The 24783-nt window shown below is 47.8% G+C and overlaps 1 protein-coding gene across 7 annotated transcripts in view; it reads left to right on the top strand.

Annotated features, from left to right (window-relative positions):
* PAK5 (p21 (RAC1) activated kinase 5) overlaps window positions 1-24783 on the top strand; it is a 119203-nt gene that overhangs the window by 70298 nt on the left and 24122 nt on the right. For all 7 annotated transcript variants that reach the window (XM_077314729.1, XM_077314721.1, XM_077314747.1 and 4 more), the window contains 2 exons: window positions 3397-4182; window positions 22482-22976. In XM_077314729.1, coding sequence (XP_077170844.1) covers window positions 3397-4182; window positions 22482-22976 — 1281 coding nt within the window. The remainder of the gene's footprint in view (window positions 1-3396; window positions 4183-22481; window positions 22977-24783) is intronic.

Below are 24783 nucleotides of genomic sequence, written 5' to 3'. Positions count from 1 at the left end.
CTGAGTCTAAGAGCCATCCACATTTCCACTACATTAAAAAAAGGCCTATTTAGATATACAAAAGAAAAGTTATTATTAATCAACTTACTTGAGAGATCGTAGACCTCACGTTAACTGCTTGATACAATCTAAGAGCTATCCTGGCAGATATTTCTAGGTTTAAGTTAGATGCTTAACATTAACCATTTCTTGTAGAACAGTATGAGTTTTGGCCCTGTATCTATACCCTAATGAAGTAAAGCATTTTAAAGCACTCTTCCTAATATTCTCTTAGATATTTTTTTTGTGGGGGGTGGGGGGGTGGGGGAGGGACTGTGTGTATCCTTAACACAGAAAAAAACTGGAGAATTATTTCTTGGATACGCAGTCTTAGCGGCGGGGAAGTTAATGACCCACTCCGTTATTGTCAGCGTTAATACAGTGATTTGGGGGACGGAAGCTGTTCTCAGCCAGGCAGCTGTTGTGACCAGAAGATCCATTACGGCTTATCACCAGAGGACAGACCACTCACGGGACGCCGTGAATTATGGCTGTTGTCACCAAGAGCCGGAACAGATTCCGGAACTCTTCCAAAAGCAACGGGGAAGCCGAAGACAGACGCATCTGGGAAGACGTGGGCCTTTAACTCAAGGAGATGGGATTTCATTGATTTCACTGCCTGGCTGTTGCGGGCGCACAACATCCCCTTCACAAAATTGATTTCTCCAGACTGGCCTGCCGCTTTGCTTTAAAATATGCAATGGAACGCTCGTCTGATATAGGCGATCAGCTGCGGAAGTTGGAGGAGACTGTAGATTGTGGTTTTTATAGTGTGTGTGTGTTGGGGTGGGATATATTATTCAGGAGATGTATCCTGCCCTCCCTCCATTCTTTAGTTTTTTGAAATTACATATGATTCTGCTCTTTCTCCCCCCACCTACACACACACAATTGGATCTGTGCCTCTAACCAATTTGGCTTGACTGAAATATCACACGAGACCGTGGTTTATCTCAGGGGTAGCCCTGTTTGCATACTGCGGTCTGCAGACAGTGGACAATTGGCTTTTCCTTATGTGCATGTCAATTCTCATGTTACATCCGAGGCATGTACAGCCAAACATGGGACACAGACCCTACAATTTTCCAAGCACCAGCCCCCAGTTTTATCCATAATGTGAACATACCTTGGCTCTTCTTTACGAACCAATGTATGCAGATGCAGGCAGGATGTCCACACGTTCGCTGTAACGTGTGAGCAGAACTGATGCTTAGCCTATGGATCTGGCTCACAGAATCACACTGATTCTGATCAGGCTTTTGCATATCTAGTGAAGACAGGAGGCTGGTTTTCAGGAAGAAGCTGCAGTGCCTGTGTCCCAACATCACACTAGACCATGGTGAAGAGTAACTTTGGTGAATAAGACAGCTTCGGATTATGGTTTCAAGTTCTGGTTGATGGACCCATAGTTAGTAGTGTGGCCCATATTTGGCCAGTTGCACGAACTGTAGTCAAGGGACTAGTCAGCCTGGGCCCGTTATGCACATGTTGGATAATGCACTTTCAATGTGCCTTTGCAGCTGGATTTTCCTGTGCGGAACAGGATAATCTACTTCTGAAGTGCATTGAAAGTGCATTATCCAATGTGTGCGGAATGGGCCCTGGAAGGGCCCTTCCCACTCTAGGATTCTATGAGTCTAGTTCAGCAGTGGAATTGGCTGTCTAAGGAGTGGAGAGCTCCCCCTTACTGGTGTTCCTCAAGCAGCAGCTATGCAGATCTTTATCTTGGGCCTAGTCTGCACACAATAGATAATGCAGTTTCAATGCACTTTAGAAGTAGATTTTCCTGTTCTGCACAGGAAAATCCAGCTGCCAAAGCACATTGAAAGTGCATTATCTATTGTGTGCAGACTAGGCCCTGGAAGCTTGAGGCTGATCCTGCATTGAGCAAGGAGTGGGACTAGATGGCCTGCGCGGCCTCTGCCAACTCTGTAATTCTTTTGGTGTGCTGGCAACGGCTGCCAAAGCACTGTTACTAAAAATCTGCCTGTCCGATCAAATTTCCAGTGTTCTATCAGAAGCCTTTCTGAATAAAAGCCACAGCTGCCCCCCCCCCATTTTCCCCTCCAGGAAAGGGTCCCCCGGATACCACATTGGGGGCTTCTGGATTACAGCGTTGGATGAGCACCTGAGCAATCCAGTTCTAGTCTTCCCTTGGCCACAACAGCTTGTTTGAAGTGGGGGGGGGAGTGGGGGGAAGCTTGGGTTAGCCGCTCTCTCTCAACCTGAGGCAGCTTACTGAGCTGCAGTTGGGAGATTAACATGGAGGAGAGGAGGGTGGCGGGAGAAGCACTGCTGGCCTGGGACGAAAAGTGGAATAAACATTTCCTGGGAGGCCTCAAGATTATAGGACTCTTTTCTGGGAAAGTCCTAATGTCTGGATTTAAATGATGAGCAGAAAGGTGCTGACTGGGAGTTTTGTGTGGTCAGAGAAGTTCAGCTGTGGGATGGGCTGCCTTCAAGCAACAGCCAGACAAACAGGGCTGCATTGAGCAGTGGAGTGGATTAGATGGCCACTGTGGGTCCTTCCAAGCCTAGGATTCCTTGTCGAGTCTTATAGTTTGGACTGAGAAACTGCGCAACATGTATAGAGTGGGAAAACATGGATTTGGGAGTTTTCTTTGTGCTTCACGTTGCACAGATATTATTATTATTATTATTATTATTATTATTATTATTATTATTATCATCATCATCATCATCATCATCATCATCATCATCATCATCATCATTATATTTCTTACCTGCCACTCCCCATAAGGCTCGTGGCAGGTTACACAGGTGCATAAAAACCCCAATAAAATTACCCCTAAAAACAGCAATACATGCACAAAAAATCCAGTACAAAAATACAAAGTGGCAGAACAATAATACAACAAAGCCCCCAATCCTAAAATTAGCCCTAGGGGAGGCAATAGGGGAAGCTGACATCTCACCTGCCATCAGAATAATCCGGGAAGGGGGGTCCATCTTAACATGAACTTCTTATGAAAAAGTAAAGTACTCAATAATAAGGATGCCATTTCCCATTCAGTGTCTTTATCCATAATAACTGTGAACCCAAACTGAGGAGGCCTCATTCCGCTACAGGGCAAAAAACAACAACAACGAGTTGTTAGAATTGCACAGTCATTTATTGTAACATTGTGTGTCTGGTATGCATGCGCATCCCATAATGCACCTTTAAGGGAAATTACATGTTTGTCCCGCAGTGATACATTAGACGGGACCCCGTGGACTGCCGGTCTGTTCCTTGCTGCCTCATTCCCGTTGCTCTGCTCGATAACTTTTATAAGTATTTCATTTATAAGTGAAATCTGCGACAGCCTTTAATCGAAAGCTATCTTCTGTTCCCAGATCATCGTTAGAGGAAATAAACCTTGCAAGGATACGTCCATCAACGGCTTGCTAGAAGAGTTCGACAATATCTCCGTGACCCGTTCCAATTCCCTCCGGAAGGAGAGCCCGCCCACGCCTCACCTGGGACACGCCAACCACCTCGGGAGTCACCAGCAGGAAAATGGCTACATCACCTACTCCCAGTACTCGAGCGAGTCAGAGACGGCGCCGGACTCGCTTAGCGAAAGATACAGGGACAAGAGCCTGCACGGGGTAGACCTCGACAAGTACTCCAGAGGCAGCTATGCTGCGAAACAAAACGGGAATGTCATGAAGATCAAAACCAGCGACATGTATTTTTCAGAAGCCAAGCCTCTGAGATCGGATATCTCGAGGTTCCTACCGGATTGTCATGCCCACCTGGACACCAAAAGCAAGCTGAGTGACTATTGTGGCCTACAGCTGGAGTACCAGAGGGCGACCAGTGGATCTTCTCTGGATTACAGAGAGCCTTCTCATTACACGCCCTCTAGAACTTCCATTCACAGCCAGTCTTCACGGGAGGGACTGGACTACAGTGACAGCGAATGGGGCCAGGATTATTATGACAAGAGACCCAAGTCCTCCTACGTAAACCCCGCCAGCCCACAGCCAGCCATGAGGCAGAGGTCCCGGTCAGGCTCTGGGCTCCAAGAGCCGGCCATGCCCTATGGAGCAAGTGCTTTTAAGGCCAGCCAGCAAGGGCATGCCTATAGTTCATATACCTATCCTCGGTTGTCGGAAACCGCAACCGGCATTCCAAAGGTAAACGTTTATAGATCGACCTTTTCGACACTGTGGTCTGTTCAGTATCTGGAATTCAAAACCTGTTTTGCTGTCCACTATAACCCTGGTATAGCAGGACTTAAGTAGACGGTGGCTTCAGTTGTTGAGGACGCAGAGATGGGAAGTGGAAGAGAAGGAAGCTTGACCCGCGGGTGGATCTCATCATGTTTGAACTCAAATGCAGCTCTGCTCTTCCTACTCAGTGGGTTGGATCCGCTGGTCTTCTCCCACAAGGATCCTGGATCTTCTCTGCTTTCCCCACCAACCAGCAGTCCCTTCTGTTTCTGGAGGAGCTGATTCCCACATGGAGTAATAGCTATGGAAGGGGAATGGGCTACAATGAGGCAAGGGAAGGAGATGATATTGCTCCCTCCTCCGTCTTCCTTCCAAGGAGGAGCTCCGCCCCTCTCCCCTCTGCTCGCTGCAGGCCATTGGCAAGCATGGCCCTCACTCCATGCTGTCTTTGCAAGCCCTGGGAGTCCTTTTTCTGGGAGCTGAACTGTCTGCTGGAGAGATGGGAAAGCAGGAAAGATTCACGATCACCGGTGATTTCCACTGATGGATTTCGGGATCCAACCCAGCCTTTGAAAATAGGACTGACTATCTCTCGACGTATGTTTGGATGATCATTGTAAGGCCAAGGTACATGTGATTAGGCAGTCACATGGAGATTTCATTTTTGCATGTTGCAGTCTCTGGCCTGCCTGCCTGCCTTGGCATCCTTGCATGCAGCGCATTCGATTATGGGTGCCTTCAGGCTACTCCTGTGGAATTGACATTGGACGCCTGTCCTCATGGGGAGTCAAAGGCAGGCATTGTCTTTGCTGCCTTCACCCCATCCATGAGGGCTCCCAAACTGTTCATCCTCCCCAGTTGCCTTGTCTACTGACATCCCCCTCCCCCCATGGCAAGTGAAGCCTGACAGCAGTGGAAGGGCAGTGGGTTTGGGGTACCACGGTGGCTCCAGAATCTAGGTCCGCTCACTTGTTGAGATATCCCCAGACACGATCAGGAAAGCTCACCAATGTCTTCAAGATGAGTCGTCAAAGGTTCTGCTCTCCTCCTCTTGTCCATATAAAGTCTTTTCCAGTGTCCTGACGTGGTGGCCTTCTGGACCTCCTGCCTCTCACCAGCCCCTGGGATTCTAGGAAGTATAAAATGGCCCCATGGAATACTGCAGGCGATAGCTTCATAGGGACGTCAAGCGTTTCAACTGACCTCCAGGCCACTCAAATCAGCTCCCCTGAAATAAAATGGCTGCTTTGGAAGGCGGACCCAATGGCATTAGACTTTGCGGAGGTCCTTCCGCAAGCCCACCTTTCCTAAGTTTCACCTTCCCAAATCTCCAGGAGTTCTCAACCTGGAGTGGGAAACCCTATAAAAGGGGCTGAGAGTAGGGTTGAGCGCTTCAGCATGGTTCATAGAATCATGGAACCATAGAATCATAGAGTTGGAAGGGACCTCATGGGTCATTTAGTCCAACCCCCTGCACTATGCAGGACACTCACATCCCAATTGCTCACCCACTGTAACCTGCCACCCCCTTGAGCCTTCACAGAATCAGCCTCTCTGTCAGATGGCTATCCAGCCTCTGTTTAAAATTTCCAAAAAAGGAGAACCCACCACCTCCCGAGGTAGCCTGTTCCACTGAGGAACCGCTCTAATTGTCAGGATCTTCTTCCGGATGTTTAAATGGAATGGTTCAGCCACCTGGGTGATCACTGAAGCCCGAGGTGGCCAGCGCCATGGCGCAGAGCAAAGGGGCGGCAACAGCATGCCAACCAGCGGCCACACGCAGGCGCAGAGCTTTGTGCCTGTGTGCGGCCGCCGGCTGGCGTGCTGCTGTCACTGTCGCCCCTCCTCTCCGCACTGCTGCGTTGGCCAACTACGCGCCGCCTCAGGCTTCGGTGATCGCCGAGGCAGCCAAACCATGCCAAAGTGCTCAACCCTAGCTGAGAGCGCCGCTTCTATGTTTCTTGTGCAGGAAAGTGGAGTGTTCAGTGTGCCGGTAGGCTCTGAAATGGGCTCTGTTCTGCATCCTGGTTTTCAAAAGACCAAGATGTCTCTCTTTGCTTTCACGAGGAGGGTTTGGCTGCCCAGAAATAAATGCCACCTACCTTCAAGATTACCTTTCCCATTTGGTTGCTTTCTTTTAAAATGGTGTTTGTCTTTCCGTCATCTAAAAGCAGCCTAAGAATGTGTTGTGCGGGGAAAACAAAGAAGTATCCTTCAGTAAAGGCTGCAGTGTTTGCTACGTTCAGTTAAGAACGTATTCTGGAACTACACCCATCATTTTTATTCCCTTCTGTGAATTGTTCCACACACCTCCTCACCCCAGTCCACAAACTGTACTCCACTATGTAGCAATCTGTTCCACTTAATATATGTCGGGCGAGGGCTTGGAGGAGGAGCTGGTCTCATGGCTTAAGTGCCAATCAGTGCTTAACACCCACTCAGGGAGGTTGTCCGACCTATGAGTGCCTCCTCCTCCAACCACCTTACCTGTCTGTCCAATGGCCAACCAATCACCTTCCACCCCCCACCTCTGACCACCCCCCTCCTCCTTCCACTTTCCTCTGAGGCTCGGAGGCTGCAGATCCCTGCTGGTGAGTTCCCTAACAGCTGCCTGCAGCATTTCCACGTCCAGGGCAGAGGGGGAGGCCATCCACAGAGTTCTTCCACTATACCCCCCTAATCTAGCACCTATTGTATTCCTGAATGCAATGGCCTTGGACCCTAATAATTTCATATGTAACAGCAAACATTTGATCATGTTAGTGAACCTCATAGAATATCCAGACACAAGAAGTTGAGCCCTTCACTGGGCAATTGAATTGACTACAGTCTTTATGCCTCTGCTCCCATGGCAATCCCAACGAACCTAATAAGATTAGAGAAAGGGCCAGTTCCTTTGGTAAGGCAAGTGGGTTTTAGAAAAGGTTCCATGGGATGAGGCTGAGTGACGTCTGCCTAGGAGGAATTCCATACTTCTCAATGGATCGAAGCCAATGGGCTGAGCAGAGTGTGACTCTGCTAGGGTGGCATGTTGTTCTTTTCCAATGGTGACCAGTTTGGTGCCTCTGGGATGCCCACACACAGGGGTAGTCAACCTGTGGTCCTCCAGATGTCCATGGACTATAATTCCCATGAGCCCCTGCCAGCATTTGCTGGCAGGGGCTCAAGGGAATTGTAGTCCATGAACATCTGGAGGACCACAGGTTGACTACCCCTGCCCACACAGGCTGGACGTCTCCGGGCTTCCTTATTGTCCCCCATCTCTGCATGAGGAGGGCCTTCTGTCCTCTGCCCTGACCCTGCTCTGGTCCAGTTCAGCCCATATTGAAGCACAGCAGCACCAGTCCGTGGCTGAACTGCAACCTGCCCTTCCATCCTCATTTCAAGACACAAGATGAGTCGCGGGATTCACCTGCGGCATAGCATGTGGCCCTTCTGCTTTACTGAGCAGCCTGTGTGAGTTCTTGTGGCCAGATGTCGGGTGCCTTTTAGGTGCAATCCCACTGGGATCTAGCCCTCCAGTATGGGCTGAGATGCTGGGATCGATGCCTTCCTTTGCATGAGAAGCGACAGCCCTTCACTTTTCCCTGCAGCTCTTATGCGAAACACCTTTAAGCGGATTTACAATTCATTTTTCTGCGCCAAAAGGAGCGGTTGATCAATGCAATCAAAACAGTGCCATATTTATTAACTACATTTATGCCTCACTATTCTCTCTGGTGTGAGCCTCTTGTGGCGCAGAGGGGTAAGGCAGCAGACATGCAGTCTGAAAGCTCTGCCCATGAGGCTGGGAGTTCGATCCCAGCAGTCGGCTCAAGGTTGACTCAGCCTTCCATCCTTCCGAGGTCGGTAAAATGAGTACCCAGCTTGCTGGGGGGTGAACGGTAATGACTGGGGAAGGCACTGGTAAACCACCCCGTATTGAGTCTGCCATGAAAACGCTAGAGGGCGTCACCCCAAGGATCAGACATAACTCGGTGCTTGCGCAGGGGATACCTTTACCTTTACTATTTCCCTCTCCTCCGTTTTGTCCTCCTTCTCATTTCACCAGGGTGAAAGGAAGGGTGTAACTGTTTGGGAGTGTACTATTGAAGTCCCACAAAATGGGTGGGTTTGGAGAGGGGGTGGCAGATTTGGCATTTCTTTTTTACTCCCCTTGCCCACGGGAAACGACTTTTCAAAGGGAATGGGCTCTTCTTACTGACAAAAAGGTCTACTGTGCAGCCGTTTCTGCTTCTCTGGCATTATTGCTGATGCCTCCCAAGCAGCTTGCTCCGTTTTACTGCTGGGCGTTTGATGGATTTCTTGTCAGACGTTGATCTGCTCTGCTGAACTAGACCCGGGAATCTCCCCCTTTATTGTTTTTTACTCATTAAAAGAATTCCCTTTGGGAGATGAATGTGAATGTGGAAGACACCCCGTGATAGAGCAGAAACCTATCTATTGCATACCTTCGCAATGCTACGGATATCTCTTCTCAGACCTTAATGGATATTAAACCGAGTCCTTAGTGATAGATATTTTGTTATACATTATGCTGCGAGCAGGGCACAGATCATGCGTCATCCGTATGTGCAAAATGCATGCATGATTGCCACTGATACAAGTGAGTTTTGTTTCTTTTCTTTGTTAAACCTGTGTCTTGTAGTCCGAACGTGCAAAAAAAAAAATATATATATATATATGGGTGGGGTGTATTCATTCAAATAAATTTCCAGTCGCTAACACTGAAAGGCAATTAACTTGTGTCTAAAGTCTGAGCTGCCTGCAGGAGACTTAAAGGAATGAGAAATGTAAAAGGTTTGATAAAAAAAATTTCAAGTCTGCCTCTTCTTTCTTAGATGCTTGCTGAGAGCCATCCTAGATAAAGAGAAATTATACCCAGTAACACGAAAGGGGGCTTACAGGAAGGGGGGCTGGTGGACATCTCTCTCCTTCCATTATGCTTTTTCAGCAGACGATTTCTGGCACGGTTGCAGCATTTTCCCTCTCCGTGTGACCTGACATGGACAAATTGATTTCTGCTTCACTTAGAGGGACAATTCCCAGTTCTCCCCCTTTGTCCCTGCAGCTTCCCCCCTGCCCCACCCCTCACCTAAAGCAGGCTTTAAAAACATTCATGTGTATCTCACTATTCAGTGTTTTAACGATAGTATTGACCAACTACTGATCATTTTGCAAAAAAGCCTCTTGGGAGTGTGTGGGGAGGCAGAATTCTGGGCAGGAGTGAGAAAAGTGCCATGGAAGAGGGAGGATTGGATGACGGTGCCCTGTGGAAGCCCCCAAAATAACCACTGGCATTTGGAAGGCCAAGAGCTCCATGTGGAAGCTGTCTCAGCTGGTGACTACAGTCACTTGGTCCCGAATCAAGCTGAACATAGATGGTAGTTGTTTTCTGGTAGACTTCTGAGTCTTTGCAAGATCCTTCTAGAGCAGCCTTTCTTAACTGTTTTCCTGTTGAGAAGCCCCTGAAACATTCTCTGGGCTTTGAGAAATCCCAGAGGTGGCCCCATCATGTAGAACAGGGGTAGTCAAACTGCGGCCCTCCAGATGTCCGTGGACTACAATTCCCAGGAGCCTCTGCCAACGAATGCTGGCAGGGGCTCCTGGGAATAGTAGTCCACGGACATCTGGAGGGCCGCAGTTTGACTACCCCTGATGTAAAATATGGTTGGGAAGCATAGCTGTGGACACGCCCCCTCAGGGCTCCTCCCCTTCCCACCCCCTCCAGGCCCGTCACTGCCCATTTTGGGAGGGGGAGCAGGTTGACGTGACCCTATATGGCCACATCACCCAATTTAAACATTTAAAAAATATTTTCAAAATTAATTAATTCCAACCTATTCAGGAAACCCTTCCAAGGCCATCAAAGAATCTCAGGGTTTCACGAAATCGATAGTTTATCAGTGAGTAAGGGGAAGGTATATGGCTGGGTTTTATCTCCTGGCATCTCCAGTGAAAAGTACCAGGGAATAGGGGATGAAGAAGAAGATGGTTCTTATATGCAGCTTTTCTCTACCCAAAAGGAGTCTCAAAGTGGCTTACATTCGCCTTCCCTTTCCTCTCCCCACAACAGACACCCTGTCAGGTGGGTGAGGCTGAGAGAGCCCTGATATTACTGAAGAAGAAGTGTTGGTTCTTATATGCCGCTTTTCTTTACCCGAAGGCAGTGGTCCCCAACCCCCGGTCCGGGGACCGGTAGCAGTCCTGAGATCAGTCGGTATCAGTCCGCAGCTCCTCCTCGTCCTCCTCCCTGGCAGCTGCCTCCCTGCCACTTTGCTGCCGGCTCACCTTTGGTGCTCTCCGATGGCCGCCATAGCTGGGGCCCCCCTCACTGTGGCACTGCGCAGCTGCTGCTGTTAGTGCACCTCAGTGAACGGCGGGAAGTCAGGGGTGCTGGCGGGAAAGCAAGCGGAGCAGGGGCTCAGGCAGTGACGTCCCTCAGCAAAAGACTACTCCCCCCGGGCCTCAGTAAAATTGGCAAGCATTGACCGGTCCCTGGAGAGAAAAAGGTTGGGGACCACTGCCCGAAGGAGTCTCAAAGTGGCTTACAAATCCCTTCGCTTTCCTCTCCCCACAACAGACACCCTGTGAGGGAGGTGAGTCTGAGAGCCCTGATATTACTGAAGAAGAAGAAGAGTTGGTTCTTGTATGCCGCTTTTCTTTACCCGAAGGAGTCTCAAAGCGGCTTACAAATCCCTTCCCTTTCCTCTCCCCACAACAGACACCCTGTCAGGCAGGTGAGGCTAAGAGAGCCCTGAGATTACTGTTCAGTCAGAACAGCTTTATGAGTGCTGTGGCGAGCCCAAGGTCACCCAACTGGCTGCATGTGGTGGAGTGTAGAATCAAACCAGGCTCACTATATTAGAAGTCTGCACTCCTAACCACTACACCAATCTGGCTCTCAAAAAGAGAAAGACCTTCTCAAAAATAAGAAAGACCTCCCTTTGCCTGAGACTCTGGAGAGCTCCTGCCGACTTGAGTAGGCAATACTGAGCTTGCCGGACTGGTTCAGTGCAGGGCACCTTCATGCTCACTCATGGTTACAGCCTCTCTCCTGCCACTCTCATGACACAACAGGGGATCCTCCTGAAATTTCAGTACTTCAGAGAGAAGGGCGAGCAGGAGCCATCGCTTCCCCATACCCATGTGAGCCTGTGGCCAGTATTATACTATTAATATACATAAGGACTTGTCACTGATGAAAGAACTGAAAACGGAGATTACCTGGATTCTGTTTTTGGCAGAAGTCCTAAAGAATAAAGAAACAAGGAAAACCACAAAAATAGGACATTTTTCTTTATTTATCATATTGCCAGTGGATAGGTCTGTTTCTCTCTGTTTGCTACATGCAAAATACAAACAATAATATAACCCCCAATTAAAACCTCCCGTTAAAAATCCCATAAAATTAGAGACAAATACAAAAACCATATGGTGGAAATAATAATACTTTAACAGCCCCCACCAATAGCCGGGGTGGCTGGAGAGGGGTGTGACAACCAACCCTGCCAATGGACCGGCGTGGACTGGCAGGTCATCCAGGGGGGACCCCCATCTGATCTTCTCCTAGCACTAGCCCTGACCTCAACCATAAGAGCTCCATTTTGCAGGCCCTGCAGAAAACTGAAAGCTCTCCCAGGGCCCGCAGCTCCTCCAGGAGCTCATTCCACCAGGTAGGGGCCAGGACCGAAAAGGCCCTGGCTCTGGTCGAGGCCAGGCGTACTTCTCTGCTTACCCACTGGAGGCTCGGTGCTCTCTGATTAGAACTTTGTTGTAGCATTGCAAGGGCCTTGATTGGCTGTCAGCTGCTCTGCACACTCACCAAGCAAGCATGGAGAGGAATTATTGGTGGATAGAAAGGGGTGGAGTCAAAGTCAAACGTTATTGCACTAGGCCATAGGCCATCGCAAGATCAGATAACAATAAAATTGTTAAAAACAAACGCAGAATAAAAATTACACTTGACCCATACATTCTGCTCATTAGCCCACAGTATATGCCACAAAGCCAGCTCAAATCTTTTCTTGCGGCCGAAGCAAAGGTGGCAACCCTTGGTGTCATAAATGGGCCCATATCAGAAAGCAAATACCTTAATTTATCATGAGCTGAAAGAGGTGTAGTCAGGTGTGTAGAAAAAAGCATGCCGTGCTCCCCATCTCCACAGATGTGTTCCAGGGCCAAGTTGGTTGGTCATTCATTGGACATTTGCTCAGCTGGCACCAACAGCATGCCTATTCAGTGCTCACTCTGTCGCCAAATTACGCAGTGCAGAAGGTGGCTACATTCAGTTCCTTCTTTAAAATTTCCCATGGGTGTGGGCTGTTGCCAGATGGCTTTAAAAAATACGTAAACTTGTTTGCTTGAGACTTGATTCTTTTGAAGTGGATGAGATACATTTTGGAAACAGGGTTGAACGGAGAATTGATCAGATCCGGAAACGACTCAAGAGAAGGTTTGCAAGCCAGTGTCTGCAAATGCCGGGAGATTTTGGTGCGTGCCCAGGGAGGGTAGTTTGGGGAAGATGTGATTTCATTTCTGGGTGATGCCATCGAGACTTGAGAAATAGTGAACACCACCACCCAGTCCTAAGGAATGGAGGAATAGAATTGTCAACATGGCCTCCAAACTCTAGGGATTTCATTTAGTCTCTGTGGTCTTTACCACAGGGCTGGGACAGGCATGCCAGCCTCCAGGTCCACCCCTGCAATCACAGCTCATCGACAGACTACAGAGGTTAATCTCCCCTGGAGGAAATGGATGTGTTGGAGGGTGGCCTTGGAATCCACTGAGGGCTCTATCTTCCTCAGGCTTGTGGCCTGGGAAGTTTCTTACTGCAGGGGTTGGGTGTGGGGAGAGGGAGCCGTGGCCCGGTGGTTGGGGACCACCGCTCTACACCAACCTGAGCCAGCCCAATGGGAGAGGGGTATATAAATTAATTAATTAAATAAATAAAATAAATGAGGGGGCGGAAAAAGATTTAGAAATCCCACCCACTAAAATCTCCCCCTTCAGGAAGATTCTCAGGGTGAACACGCCAGCCCCCGTCCCCTGTAAACTGATCCTCGACTTCTCTTTGCCTTTCATCGTGAAACATAGGAGCCAAATACGTTGAGAAGTGTAAAAATTATCAATAAAATGTATTAAATGCACGTTTTATTGTACTACACAGAGGTGTCAACAAATATTCTGAAGGACAGAATTCCCAATCACCTTTCTTATCATGGATTTTGTCCATCACAATAGGCTCCCTCCATAGGTGGCCAAGGGGCCTCTGGTTCCCTTTCTGTGTCAATAGCTGGGGGAAGGTCATGGTGGAGTGTCAGGATTTTATCCACTGAAAAGCTTGCAAATGCCTCACCACTCATATTCAATTGTCTATCATTTTGGTGTCCCCCCTTGAGGGCATTGAGAGACCAAACTACCCTAAATAATTGTGCTGGGCATCAGCTCACGGATGCCATGGAAGCAGAGTAAAACTACCATTTCACTGTTTTCACCGTTGTCTCATAGGCCCTCATAAGCATCCTGTATGATGTTCTCAAGGCTTCGTTGCGAGTTTTCCTCCAAACTCACTTGAGCTGTCTCAGCTCCCTTTTCCTTTCGCATAGCTCCTCTATGTACCAGGGGGCTCATGTAAGATGGGGTCGGAGAGGGCGTCGAGGAGCAATCTCATCAATGGCAGTTAGCATCCGGTCATGTGGGTCGCCAAACAGCTCATCCAGTGAGGCGCCAGGGGGACATCAGATCCCACAGAGCGGTGGTCCCCAACCACCGGGCCGCGGCCCGGCCCTGGCACCAGGCCGCGGCTCCCTCTCCCCACACACCCCCCCGCAGTAAGAAACTTCCCGGCAAGCTTCTTATTGTGGGAGGGGGGGAGAGGGAAGCAGGGCCACACAATGCATGCGCGCTTTTGGCTGCGCATGGCGCATGCACGCATGGAACATGCACGCATGGAGCATGCACGCATGGAGCATGCACGCATGCGCGGCCAGGCAATCGCCCTCCCTGCTGCCGCTTGTCCCCAGCCTCAAAAGGGTTGGGGACCACTGCCACAGAGCATTCAAGAATCATTCTGGATCTATACGTCTCTGCGGGCGGGCAACCTGGGCGAAATGCACCAGGTCATTTTGTTATAGGTAATATTATTTTATTATCTGGGCATATTTTGTGTCACATAGTATATTTTCTACTCACATTTTAATGCATTGCTTTTGACCTTTAGCACTGTGCAATAAAATGCGTATTGAATATATTTTGATGACAATAGTTTGTACACTTCTCAACCTCTTTGGTGCCTGGCTTGTTTCACAAAATGGGTTTGTATCTTCTCCCTTCCCTTTTTGTCTACAGCGGGAGCTCTCAGCAGTTTGTGCTTGAAAGGCTTTTTCATATTTTATCTGATTTGCAAGGTCTTTTTTCGGGGGGGGTCGTCTTTGTGTTTTTGTTATCGTACCTGGTGAGCCTCCTGAGCAGGTAAAGGCCCCTACCTGTTCTGCAGGTGGCCCTATTGTGTGGTTCTCATCACCCACATAGAGTACTATTCTGCACAGTGACAAGCACCCCACATGCAGATCCAGACTCTCTCGTGGGAGGCTCAGTGCGCTCTCCCCAGCGGCTGCATTCAGCCCACACCGTCATTATCTCTGCTTTTGTTAGGATCAAAGTAATTTATAGTCTTAAGACTCAGCTGCTCAAAGATGCAGTGGGCAGGGCCGCCATTGAGTCGGCATTTTCAGAGCCTTTACGACAGTCTCTCTCAACCTTCTTACCGTTGAGAAACCCCTGAGACATTCTTCAGGCTTAGAGAAACCCCAGAAGTGGTGCGATGGTGCAGAATACAGTTGGGAAGCTTAGCTGTGGACACGCCCACCAGAGGCCCCTCCCCTCCCCACCCCCTCCAGGCCCTTCCTTGGCCATTTTGGGAGGGGGGGGAATGGGTCAACATAACCATCTATGGTCATATCACCCGAGAAAAGGTTAACAAATTAAATATACATATATATATAAAAGGAGCCTCTTGTGGCGCAGGGTGGTAAGGCAGCTGACATGCTATCTGAAGCTCTGCCCATGAGGCTGGGAGTTTGATCCCAACAGCCGGCTCAAGGTTGACTCAGCCTTCCATCCTTCTGAGGTCGGTAAAATGAGTACCCAGCTTGCTGGGAGGTAAGCGGTAATGACTGGGGAAGGCACTGGCAAACCACCCCGTATTGAGTCTGCCATGAAAACGTTAGAGGGCATCACCCCAAGGGTCAGACATGACCCAGTGCTTGCACAGGGGATACCTTTACCTTTATCTTTATCTATAAAAAATTAATTTACTCCTACCCATTCAGGAAACCCTTCCAGGGCGGTCAAGAAACCCCAGGGCTTCACGAAACCCTGGTTGAGAAAGCCTGATTTAGAAGAAAGAAAGCAGAAACGATCTGTCAGCCGAAGATGAATAAACAAAAAGAAATTTGCAGGCTGGCAATGGCAAAAAGCTTTATTCAGAATGTGTTCCTAGGTATAAAACCTCGTTTTCGTATTTTATTTCCTCAGTACACTTATTTTTTAATTGGTTTTTTTTCCAGGGATACAAACAAAGTCTTCAACCCACTACCTAATTCTTATATTTTATATACCTTATACTTTATATTTTAAGCCATATAATTTGGGTCTGTTAGTATCAGTCCATGAAGGTAACTATCTTATAAATGTGGGGTCATTTTACTGTGTTTACTGAGGAAGTAAAATACGAAAACGAGGTTTTATTCTTGCATGCTTTAGGATGCTTTGGGCTGATCCTGCGTAGAGCAGGGGGTTGGACTAGATGGCCTGTATGGCCCCTTCCAACTCTATGATTCTATGATTCTGTGATTCTGTGATTCTATCTATCTATCTATCTATCTATCTATCTATCTATCTATCTATCTATCTATCTATCTATCTATCTATCTATCTATCTATCTATCTATCTATCTATCTATCTATTGCTTTAGGATGCTTTGGGCTGATCCTGCATAGAGCAGGGGGTTGGACTAGATGGCCTGCATGGCCCCTTCCAACTCTATGATTCTATGATTCTATGCCTAGGAACTCGTTCTGAATAAAGCTTTTTGCCATCGCCAGCTTGGAAATGTCTTTCTGTTTATCAGGAGAAAGACAAGCAGCACCAAGCTTCAGAAGGTCTTTCTGGGAGTCAGCGAAAGCTCCTTTGCAGGTGTGCTGCAGCCAGGAAGCTGCAAGCCCCTGCTTGGATTCTACGCGTCTGAGCTCAATGGGGAACACCCCCTCCTTGTACGGCAGGGCCGCGGTGACAAATGGCTGCTGCTGCGTCAGGAGGTTTCTGTCTCCCTGCAGTCGTCACATAAAACGGCCAAACGATGTTCCACCGCAGAATTCAATTTCACAGTTCAGTTGGGTCCTTGATTACGCTGCCAAATTCAGATTAATGTGCATTTAACTAACATGGATCAGGGACCCGCTGGCTGACAGCCAGCCGGCACAGGAGCAACCGAGAGCCATGTAGCGCTTTATGCTCGGTCCACCCCCGTGCTCCGGCACGGAAAGTGATGGATTAAATAAATTTGCTGCTATAATTATTTGTAATTGTGTTTGTGGCTCACATCCCCCCCCCCAACTCACTTACCATTGGAGATGTTACACACATTTGCACGAGCTCTTTGTTGCTTCCGTCAAAGAGGAGAAATGTTTCTTTTCAGAAATGGTTTGGTTTTGTGTGTGTGTGTGTTTTTTTAGAAGCAAAATCCGGCGCCTACGCAAAATTACATTTGAGGTTATAAAGACTCAGAGGAACAGATGAGAATGTCAAGAATTGATGATCTGCAAGCCAGGCGAGGCATTCGCTGTATATTATATTCTTGTGTGGAAATATATATATATATGGGGAGTCCTGCAGCTTAAATTAGAATCCCCTAAAAGTGTGTCAAATCCAAATCCCTGCAGCTGGAGAGCTAAAGTCACCTTTAAAGGACTGCTCCTGTCTGGCTGGTTCTTATAGATCAAAACCGTCCTAAATTTTTTTTAAAAATTAGCTTGTCAACATGGCAGACATCCCGCAAGCAGCCAACTGCTGTGTATATCTGCAAAATAGAAACTATTCTGGGTTCTGCAGAGGATGGAGATCCTATTTTATATATTCTCTGTGGTGACATCTTAGGAGGATCTTCTTTACTCTTATTTATTATTATTATTATTATTATTATTATTATTATTATTATTATTATTATTATTCATTGGATTTATTAGTCGCCCCTCCCTGGCAACAGACTTGGGGCGGCTAACATCAATAAAGCCTATGCGAAGTAAAATGTAAAAGATTCATGAACAAGGGCCATTTCGCACGGCTTCAAAGTAGCAGAATGGTTGCTATTTGGAAACGCTACTAATTTGCCATAACCCACGACGTCGTAGACAATCTGCAACAATCCTGAAACCAATCAGCAAAAAGCGCTTCATTGTGGCGCTTTCAGGGGAATCCAGAAAAGTGGATTCACCCTCCGGATAGCGATACACTCCTGCAACCAATCTGCAACAGTAGCGCTAAAGACCTGTGCGTTACCATTGTTGCTGGTTCTTCAAAGTCCCTCCCCCTGGCTCTCTCCTCCAAACTTCCGGCGAAGCGATCGCCATTTTTTTTTCTCCGAGCGAGCGGGGATAAACGCACCGGCGAGCCTCTTTCTGTTTAGAGGCTTCCCTGGCTTCAGTCCTTCACCTTTAGTCACTAAGCACAAACCACTGAAAATCCCGTTTGCTGAAATAAAGTCCCTTTATTTTTTACAAATAAATTCAGCCGAAAATCGGGCCCGTGAGAGGGGGGGGGGATTTTTTTTTTATCACTCGAGGCAGCGTGCAAACGATCATACAATCAAGCGACAGCTCACATTAGGCAGCTGGATGGGTCTCTCCGTAGCAACGAATCTACCTAGATTCGTTGCTATGGGTCGTTTTTTTTTTTTTTAAACCTTTCTTAAAGGGAAAGGGGCTGTTTGGGAGCATGCTAACGGCTGCCCATTGGCTGCTTGACGGCCAGGGGCGGGACGAGCTTGGCAATAGCGCTTCCTTTCTAGCGATTTCTGCCGAGACCGGAAGCCTGTGGGAAACGCTAAAAAACGCAACTGATTCCACTACAAAGGCAGGTATGCATAACGACGAATTCCACTATTTTAAATGGCGATTTTTCATTCCGCAAACAATTTGCAACAAAGATCCCTGTGCGAAAAGGCCCCAACTATTGACATTTTATTACCTCATACCCTGACGGAAGAGGGCTGCCTTGCAGGCCCTCTGGCCTTTTGTGGACTCTGATCTCAGCTGGCAGCTCATTCTCTGTCAGTAATATAGACAGTTTTATTTCTCCAATGTTTTTGTGAACTACAACTGCAAGAGGACTGATTTGGCTGTTTTAACCAAGAATTATCACATGGCATCATATGGCTGAATTTGAATGTGTGACACAGTTTACTAATTTAACAGAATTATCTTTTGCCTTATATCTCCACTCTTATGATGGTTGTTCATTATTCTGAGGAAGCTCACGCCGTGAATAAATCTTTGTTGGTCTTAAAGGTGCTACTGGACTCTGGTTTTGTTGTGCTACTTCAGACCAGCATGGTAACCCACTGGAATCTTCTCTTGGGTTCTATTGGTCAAGTTGCAAGCACGTCCACGAGGAGAGAAACAAACTACATGCTTGCAGCTTGGTAAAATTTTAAGTGAACTGTTAAGTGAAAATCAAAGTTCCCTTTGTCAGAATAAGAACAGTTGTTTTTTTTTAATCAAGTCCCCTCTTGAAAATGTCTGTGCTTGTAGCCACCACTTCCTGAGGCAGTGAATTCTATGTGTGAATTACTCTTTGGGTGAAGAAGGACTTCCTTTTCTCTGTTCATAAATTCTTGTCTTGTGAGAGCAGGAAAAGGTGGTAGAACTGAAACTCAGTCCAGATAAGCCAGTTTCAGGAGGGCAGTCTAGAAATTTAATAAATATCTGTTCCACATAATATATTTCTGGTAAAGCCTTGGAGGAGGGACGTTTCTCATGGCTTAAGTGCCACTCAACGCTTAACACCCACTCAGGGTGGCTGTCCCACCCCTGAGTGCCTCCTCCTCCAACCGGCTTGCCTGTCTGTCCAGCGGCCAATCAATCGCCTTCCATTCTCCACCTGACCACTCCCTCCTCCTTCCACTTCCCTCTGAGGCTCGGAGGCTGCAGGTCCCTACCACATCTGCCCCTGCTGGTGAGTTCCCTGCCTGCTCTGTGCATGAGTGGGTAGTAGAATGCAGCTGAGTCCCGATGTTCCCAAGGCACCAATGTTCAGAATACATGGAAAACTAGCACAGCATAGTTTGCAGGGAGAGTTTGGATTGTGAGTATTCAAAATGCGTTGTCCGATGCACATTCCTCAGCCATATGAACTGGCACATCATCTCCAGTTTTTGCTGCTGGTTCTTTTCTTTCTTTTTTCTCTTTTTTTAAGATACAAGAATAGATTCCTCACACAGTCCAACCCCAAAGTTAAGCAAATTATTCTCCAACCACTTGTGTACATTCTGCTCTCTGGGTTGTACGTGAAGCTGTTTCTGGACTGCTGAAGCCAATATGAGATACCTTGAGACCGGCCAAGGCCAGAAAACTGGTCATGTGTTGAACAGCAGAGGTGACTGCATGAATTTGGTTCCAAGATGGATTTGTTAAGAAGCTGCATTTCTTCACGGATTCCAGAATATCAGAGGATCTGGTAGAGCAAGCCCTTCAAGAAACAATGCTGTGTACTCCTTCCATGGAATCACAGAATCATAGAGTTGGAAGGGACCTCCAGGGTCATCTTATCCAACCCCTTGCACCATGCAGGAACTCACAACTACCCACAGTGACCCCAATTTCATGCCCAAGTGATCCCCCCACCAAAGATCTCCAGAATCCAGCTTTGCCTGGAGGAAATTCACCTACCATCCCACATTAGACCAGAATGGAGCCTAGATCACTGTCATTAGGTTTTCTGGGGTCAGATAGTTTACTAGTAGCTTTGGCTGACAGAGACGAAAAAACGCCTGAGCTTCCATTGAAAGGGAGTCATCAAAGATCCCTCCCCAAGTTCCTGACAGAGTGCAAAGTTGTTAATTGCTTCCCATCCAGGTGGGAGAGATGCACTTCCTCTTCTGGCCCTTTCCTCTCCCGCTATAGGACCTCAGCATTTTCAGGGCTTAGTTGCAGGCAACTCTGCTGGAGCAATTCCACTATCGCCTCCATGCACCTGGCCAGTTAGTCTGGGGGTGCATTCGGCCATTCCCCATAAGTAGGTAGATCTGGGAGTCATCCACATACTGGTGATATCCCAGCCCAAACCTATGGACCAGCTGTGCTAGGGGGCTCATGTTGTTAAATAACATTGGAGAGAGAATTGTGCCCTGAGGTGCCAAGCATTGATGTCCATTGCAGCCCAGCAGTTCCTCCCTGATGGCTAAGTAGGATCAATCCTGGTTAGTACTTGGGTGGGAGAGTATGAAGGAAGTCCAGAGTTGCTCTGCAGAGGCAGGCAATGGCCAACCATCCCTGGACATGTCTCTTGCCTTGAAAACCATACGGGTGTCACCATAAGTCAACTGTGTCTTGATGGGACTTTCCACCACCACTGTTCCCATGAATAGGTAGGGCCAATCTGTATAGAAGGCCTCCTGGGCAAATCCCATGGCCATGCATGGGACCTGAAGGAGAAGGCAGCCGTGTTTACACAGTACTTCTGTTCGTAATCTGAATAGAGTCTGTCCTCAGTCTGGGAACTGTGCAACTGGGAAAAATGCGATCAAGGAAAACTCCCTACACATGATAGGTTCAGGTGGGTAGCCATGTTGGTCTGAAGCAACAGGATAAAGTGTGAATTCAGTGCCACCTTTAAAGCCAAGAATTTAATTCTGTGTCTATGCTTTCTTGCACATACATGTATCTGAAGAAGTGTGCAAGCCCACTAAAGCTTATATCCAGAATTAAACTTCATTGTTTTTAACAATTCTCCGTAATTCCAGGCTGAGATCTTCCCCAGTCTTAATATTCTGCCTGTTAACTGGAGATTTCCTGTGATTGAACCTGATATCTATCTCTGATCCTTCATTATGCTTCCCCCAAAATGAGGGATCTGCTAGCCGGTTATGTTTGTGTAGCAGGGAATTACAACATGAAAAAAGGAAGGTTCACAATAGAAATACAACAGAAAAACAAGGAACATTGTTAGTCAACTAACATTCCTCAGTACCTTTGAGCCAATGGCCTATTGATACTAAAATAGTTATATAAGGAAAGGCGGTAAATTTTTTCCACTTTTTTCCACAACAAACTGGCATTGGAGGATTAGAGGACTCAACCACTGAAGAAATCACTGAAAATGGAAATTATCTAGAAGCTGTTATGGTTGATTCTTCTTGTACATCAAAGATACTGTAAAAGAAATTGTATTGGAATTCAATATATACACTATCACGAGTACCATATTTGCCAGCGTATAAGATAACTGGGCGTATAAGACGACCCCCCAACATTTCCACTCAAAATATAGAGTTTGTTACATTACATTACAGTACTATGGGCCACTATGGGCAGCTATGTCTATCCCAACTTGAAGTGCACCCGGCGTATAGGACGACCCCCCCCCCACTTGGAGGCATGTTTTTCAGGGGGGGAAAGTAGTCTTATACGCCAGCAAATACTGTATATTGCCTTGGAAAGGTTCCTTGTTTTTCTGTGTGGCAGGGAAGGCAGCATGGTCAAGCCAGATCTCATTAGGTCTCAGGATTGATACTGGGATAGAGGACCACCAAGAAAAACTCTGTAGAGGAAGACAGTGGCAAACCACCTCTGCTTCTCATTGGCCTGGAAATCCCCTCACTGTAGGTCAATGGACAGCACATAAGTCTGTGCACTATTGAGGGATCCCTCTGGTGCTTTTGTCTGGAGGCATTGCTCTCTCTCTAACTACTTAGGAATAGCATTCCCCCAACTACTTGGGTCGGGGCGGAGGGCAGATCTATCACTGGGATGACTCCTTTTTGCCAATGTATTCATTTATTGAATTGAATTGAAACACAAAACATTGGGGAGTCAGCAGGAGGCTCTTGAGAGTCCAGCAGAGGATCTGCCGTGCCCCACTTGGTGAGCCGGTCCAAGCAGAGAAAACACCAATGGAGCAAGACGCCCCCCGTCTCTTGATCATTTCCGGCTGCTCCCATGTGTGCAACGAAGCTGACCTGTCTCCCTGCCTCTCTTCACAGCTGGATTATGACCGAGCACAGAGAGTCGTGAGCCCCCCCTTGTCCGGATCAGACACTTACCCCCGAGGCCCCTTGAAGCCACCTCAAGGTCAGAGCAAGGCCAGCGGTTCCAGCAGTGGCTACCAGTACCCTGCGGTCTATCACAAGTTCTCTCACTTTCACCACCAGCCTTCTCAGCAGCCCAGCTCCCAGTACATTTCCACAGCGTCATACCCCAGCTCCCTGAGCCTCACGTCCAGCGCCTACCCCCCGCCCAGCTGGGGCTCGTCCTCGGACCAGCAGCCCTCCAGGGTGTCCCACGAGCAGTTCCGGGCAGCTCTGCAGCTGGTCGTGACCCCTGGGGACCCTCGGGAGTACCTGGATAACTTCATTAAGATTGGAGAAGGATCCACGGGGATTGTTTGCATTGCCACGGAGAAGCCCACGGGGAAGCAGGTGGCCGTCAAGAAGATGGACCTCCGGAAACAGCAGAGACGAGAACTGCTCTTCAATGAGGTATGCTGGAGCTTCAGGAGAACCTGGGCAGAAGGGGTTAGATCCTGCCAGATTCCCGTTCCTTTTCACTCCCTTTCTCTACTCTTTGCAGTCCCCATTCTTGCTGCCTTCTGGCCACATGGAGCCCAACTTAGCCTTTTCAATGGTCCAGAGAGGCCCCTTCTCCCACCACAGGCAGAAGAAAATTCCCACTCTGCCATGGAAGCTTGCTGGGTGAATTTGGGCCAGTCACACACTTCTAGCCTAGCCTCCCTTGGAGGGTTTGTTGTGAGGATAAAAAGGGGGAGAACAGAATGGTGGGAGCTTCGTTGGAGCTCTACTGGAGAGAAAGATGGGCTGTAGGTGAAATCAATAAATAAATGAGCATGACTGAATTTCTTGGCAATATGGGTGTTTGGGGCAGAACATGATTCCAAGGTCAACACAATAACAGCAAGCTGAAGAAATCAAAAACTGGTGCATCAGCTTGGATGTCTCTGTCTCCATCCCAGCACAGAGTCCAAAGCCAAGAAATCCCCTGGAAGAGGCCAGATCAAGATGGGGTGGGGGGGGTGTCAGTCCATTTGCAGCAGCAGAAAAGACCCACAGTCCAGCAGCCCCTGAAAGACTAACACAATTCGTGGCAGGGAAGGAGCTTGTGTTCAGATAGTGAACAGCGATGCACAAAATCTCCTCCCCTGTCACAAATGTTGTCTGTCTTTCAGGGGCTCTTTTCTACTGGAAGAGGCTAGTTCATGTGGTAGTTTTACCTCAAGTTGCCTAGCAACATTCAGTGGCTGAGGAACAAAATATTTTATTATTATTTGGACTCTCTTGAAAGTCTGAAGTTTCAAATCTCCGTATCTGGCAGTGGTTTCGAAATTATGATCACTGACCCCCAGAGAGAACACGGGGCAGAATGCAGTTTAGGGGGGGAAGGAAGGATGGCCAGGCGGAAATGGTGTGATGGAAGACCAGTCAGTGCTCTAATCCCTGTTCAGCCTTGGACTTCATTGGGCAGCCCTGGGTTGGCCACTCTTTCTCAGACAAACCCTACCTCACAGGGCTGTTGTTGAGGGAGAACCATGTGGACAGAGGTGTGCCAGCCAGAACGCCATCCTGCGGCCTCCCTACTGTTAGCTTATTTGCCACAAGTTCAAAAGCCTCAGCCAAGCTTCTCCAGGAGCTCCCCTCCCTTGATCCTCACAGTGACCGTTTACACACTGGGAACTTCACTGCCCCAGCTCCCGTGCAGGAGCACAAATTGGGGGCGGGTGAGGTGCACCAGGCCAAATGCTCCCCCATGTGGGTGCAGGAAGAAGTGGAGCAATCTGCCATGACTAAAACTCCAGCCTTCAGCCCGACATGAAACCTCCAGTGCATAAATGGTCAGTGTGTTGCGTTCCTCTCTTGTGATTTCATGCATGTTACAAGTCAATCAGGAACCCAGAGGTTTGAGCAGCTAAAGAAAGGAATAAGATGCAAGCTTTTATTGCAAAGTTTATTGTTTTATAATTTTTGTGGTTTTGGATGGCAATTGCTGTGATAAAAATTTGATTGATTGATACAAAATATACAGCAAATATAGGTTAAAAACATAGGTTAAAAATCACGAGGTAGTGGGTATCACATTACATCCACATAGAAATATATGTAAGAAGCACGTATAGTGACAAAAACCAAAACATGCTCAAAATAACTACTAGACCAAACATGGTTTGATCCAGAGGGCCTATTTCCATGGGGAAAAAAATAATAACACACATTAGAACTCTAAATATTTGTAGCTTCGAGCTATACTGCTTAGTTGTGAATAGCTACCATTCAG

The sequence above is a fragment of the Paroedura picta genome, chromosome 1 (genome assembly GCF_049243985.1).
Source record: "Paroedura picta isolate Pp20150507F chromosome 1, Ppicta_v3.0, whole genome shotgun sequence".
In the NCBI taxonomy this organism is placed as follows: Eukaryota; Metazoa; Chordata; class Lepidosauria; order Squamata; family Gekkonidae; genus Paroedura; species Paroedura picta.
Note: the sequence above shows the minus strand (reverse complement) of the source record. Positions and strands in the feature narration are given on the sequence as shown.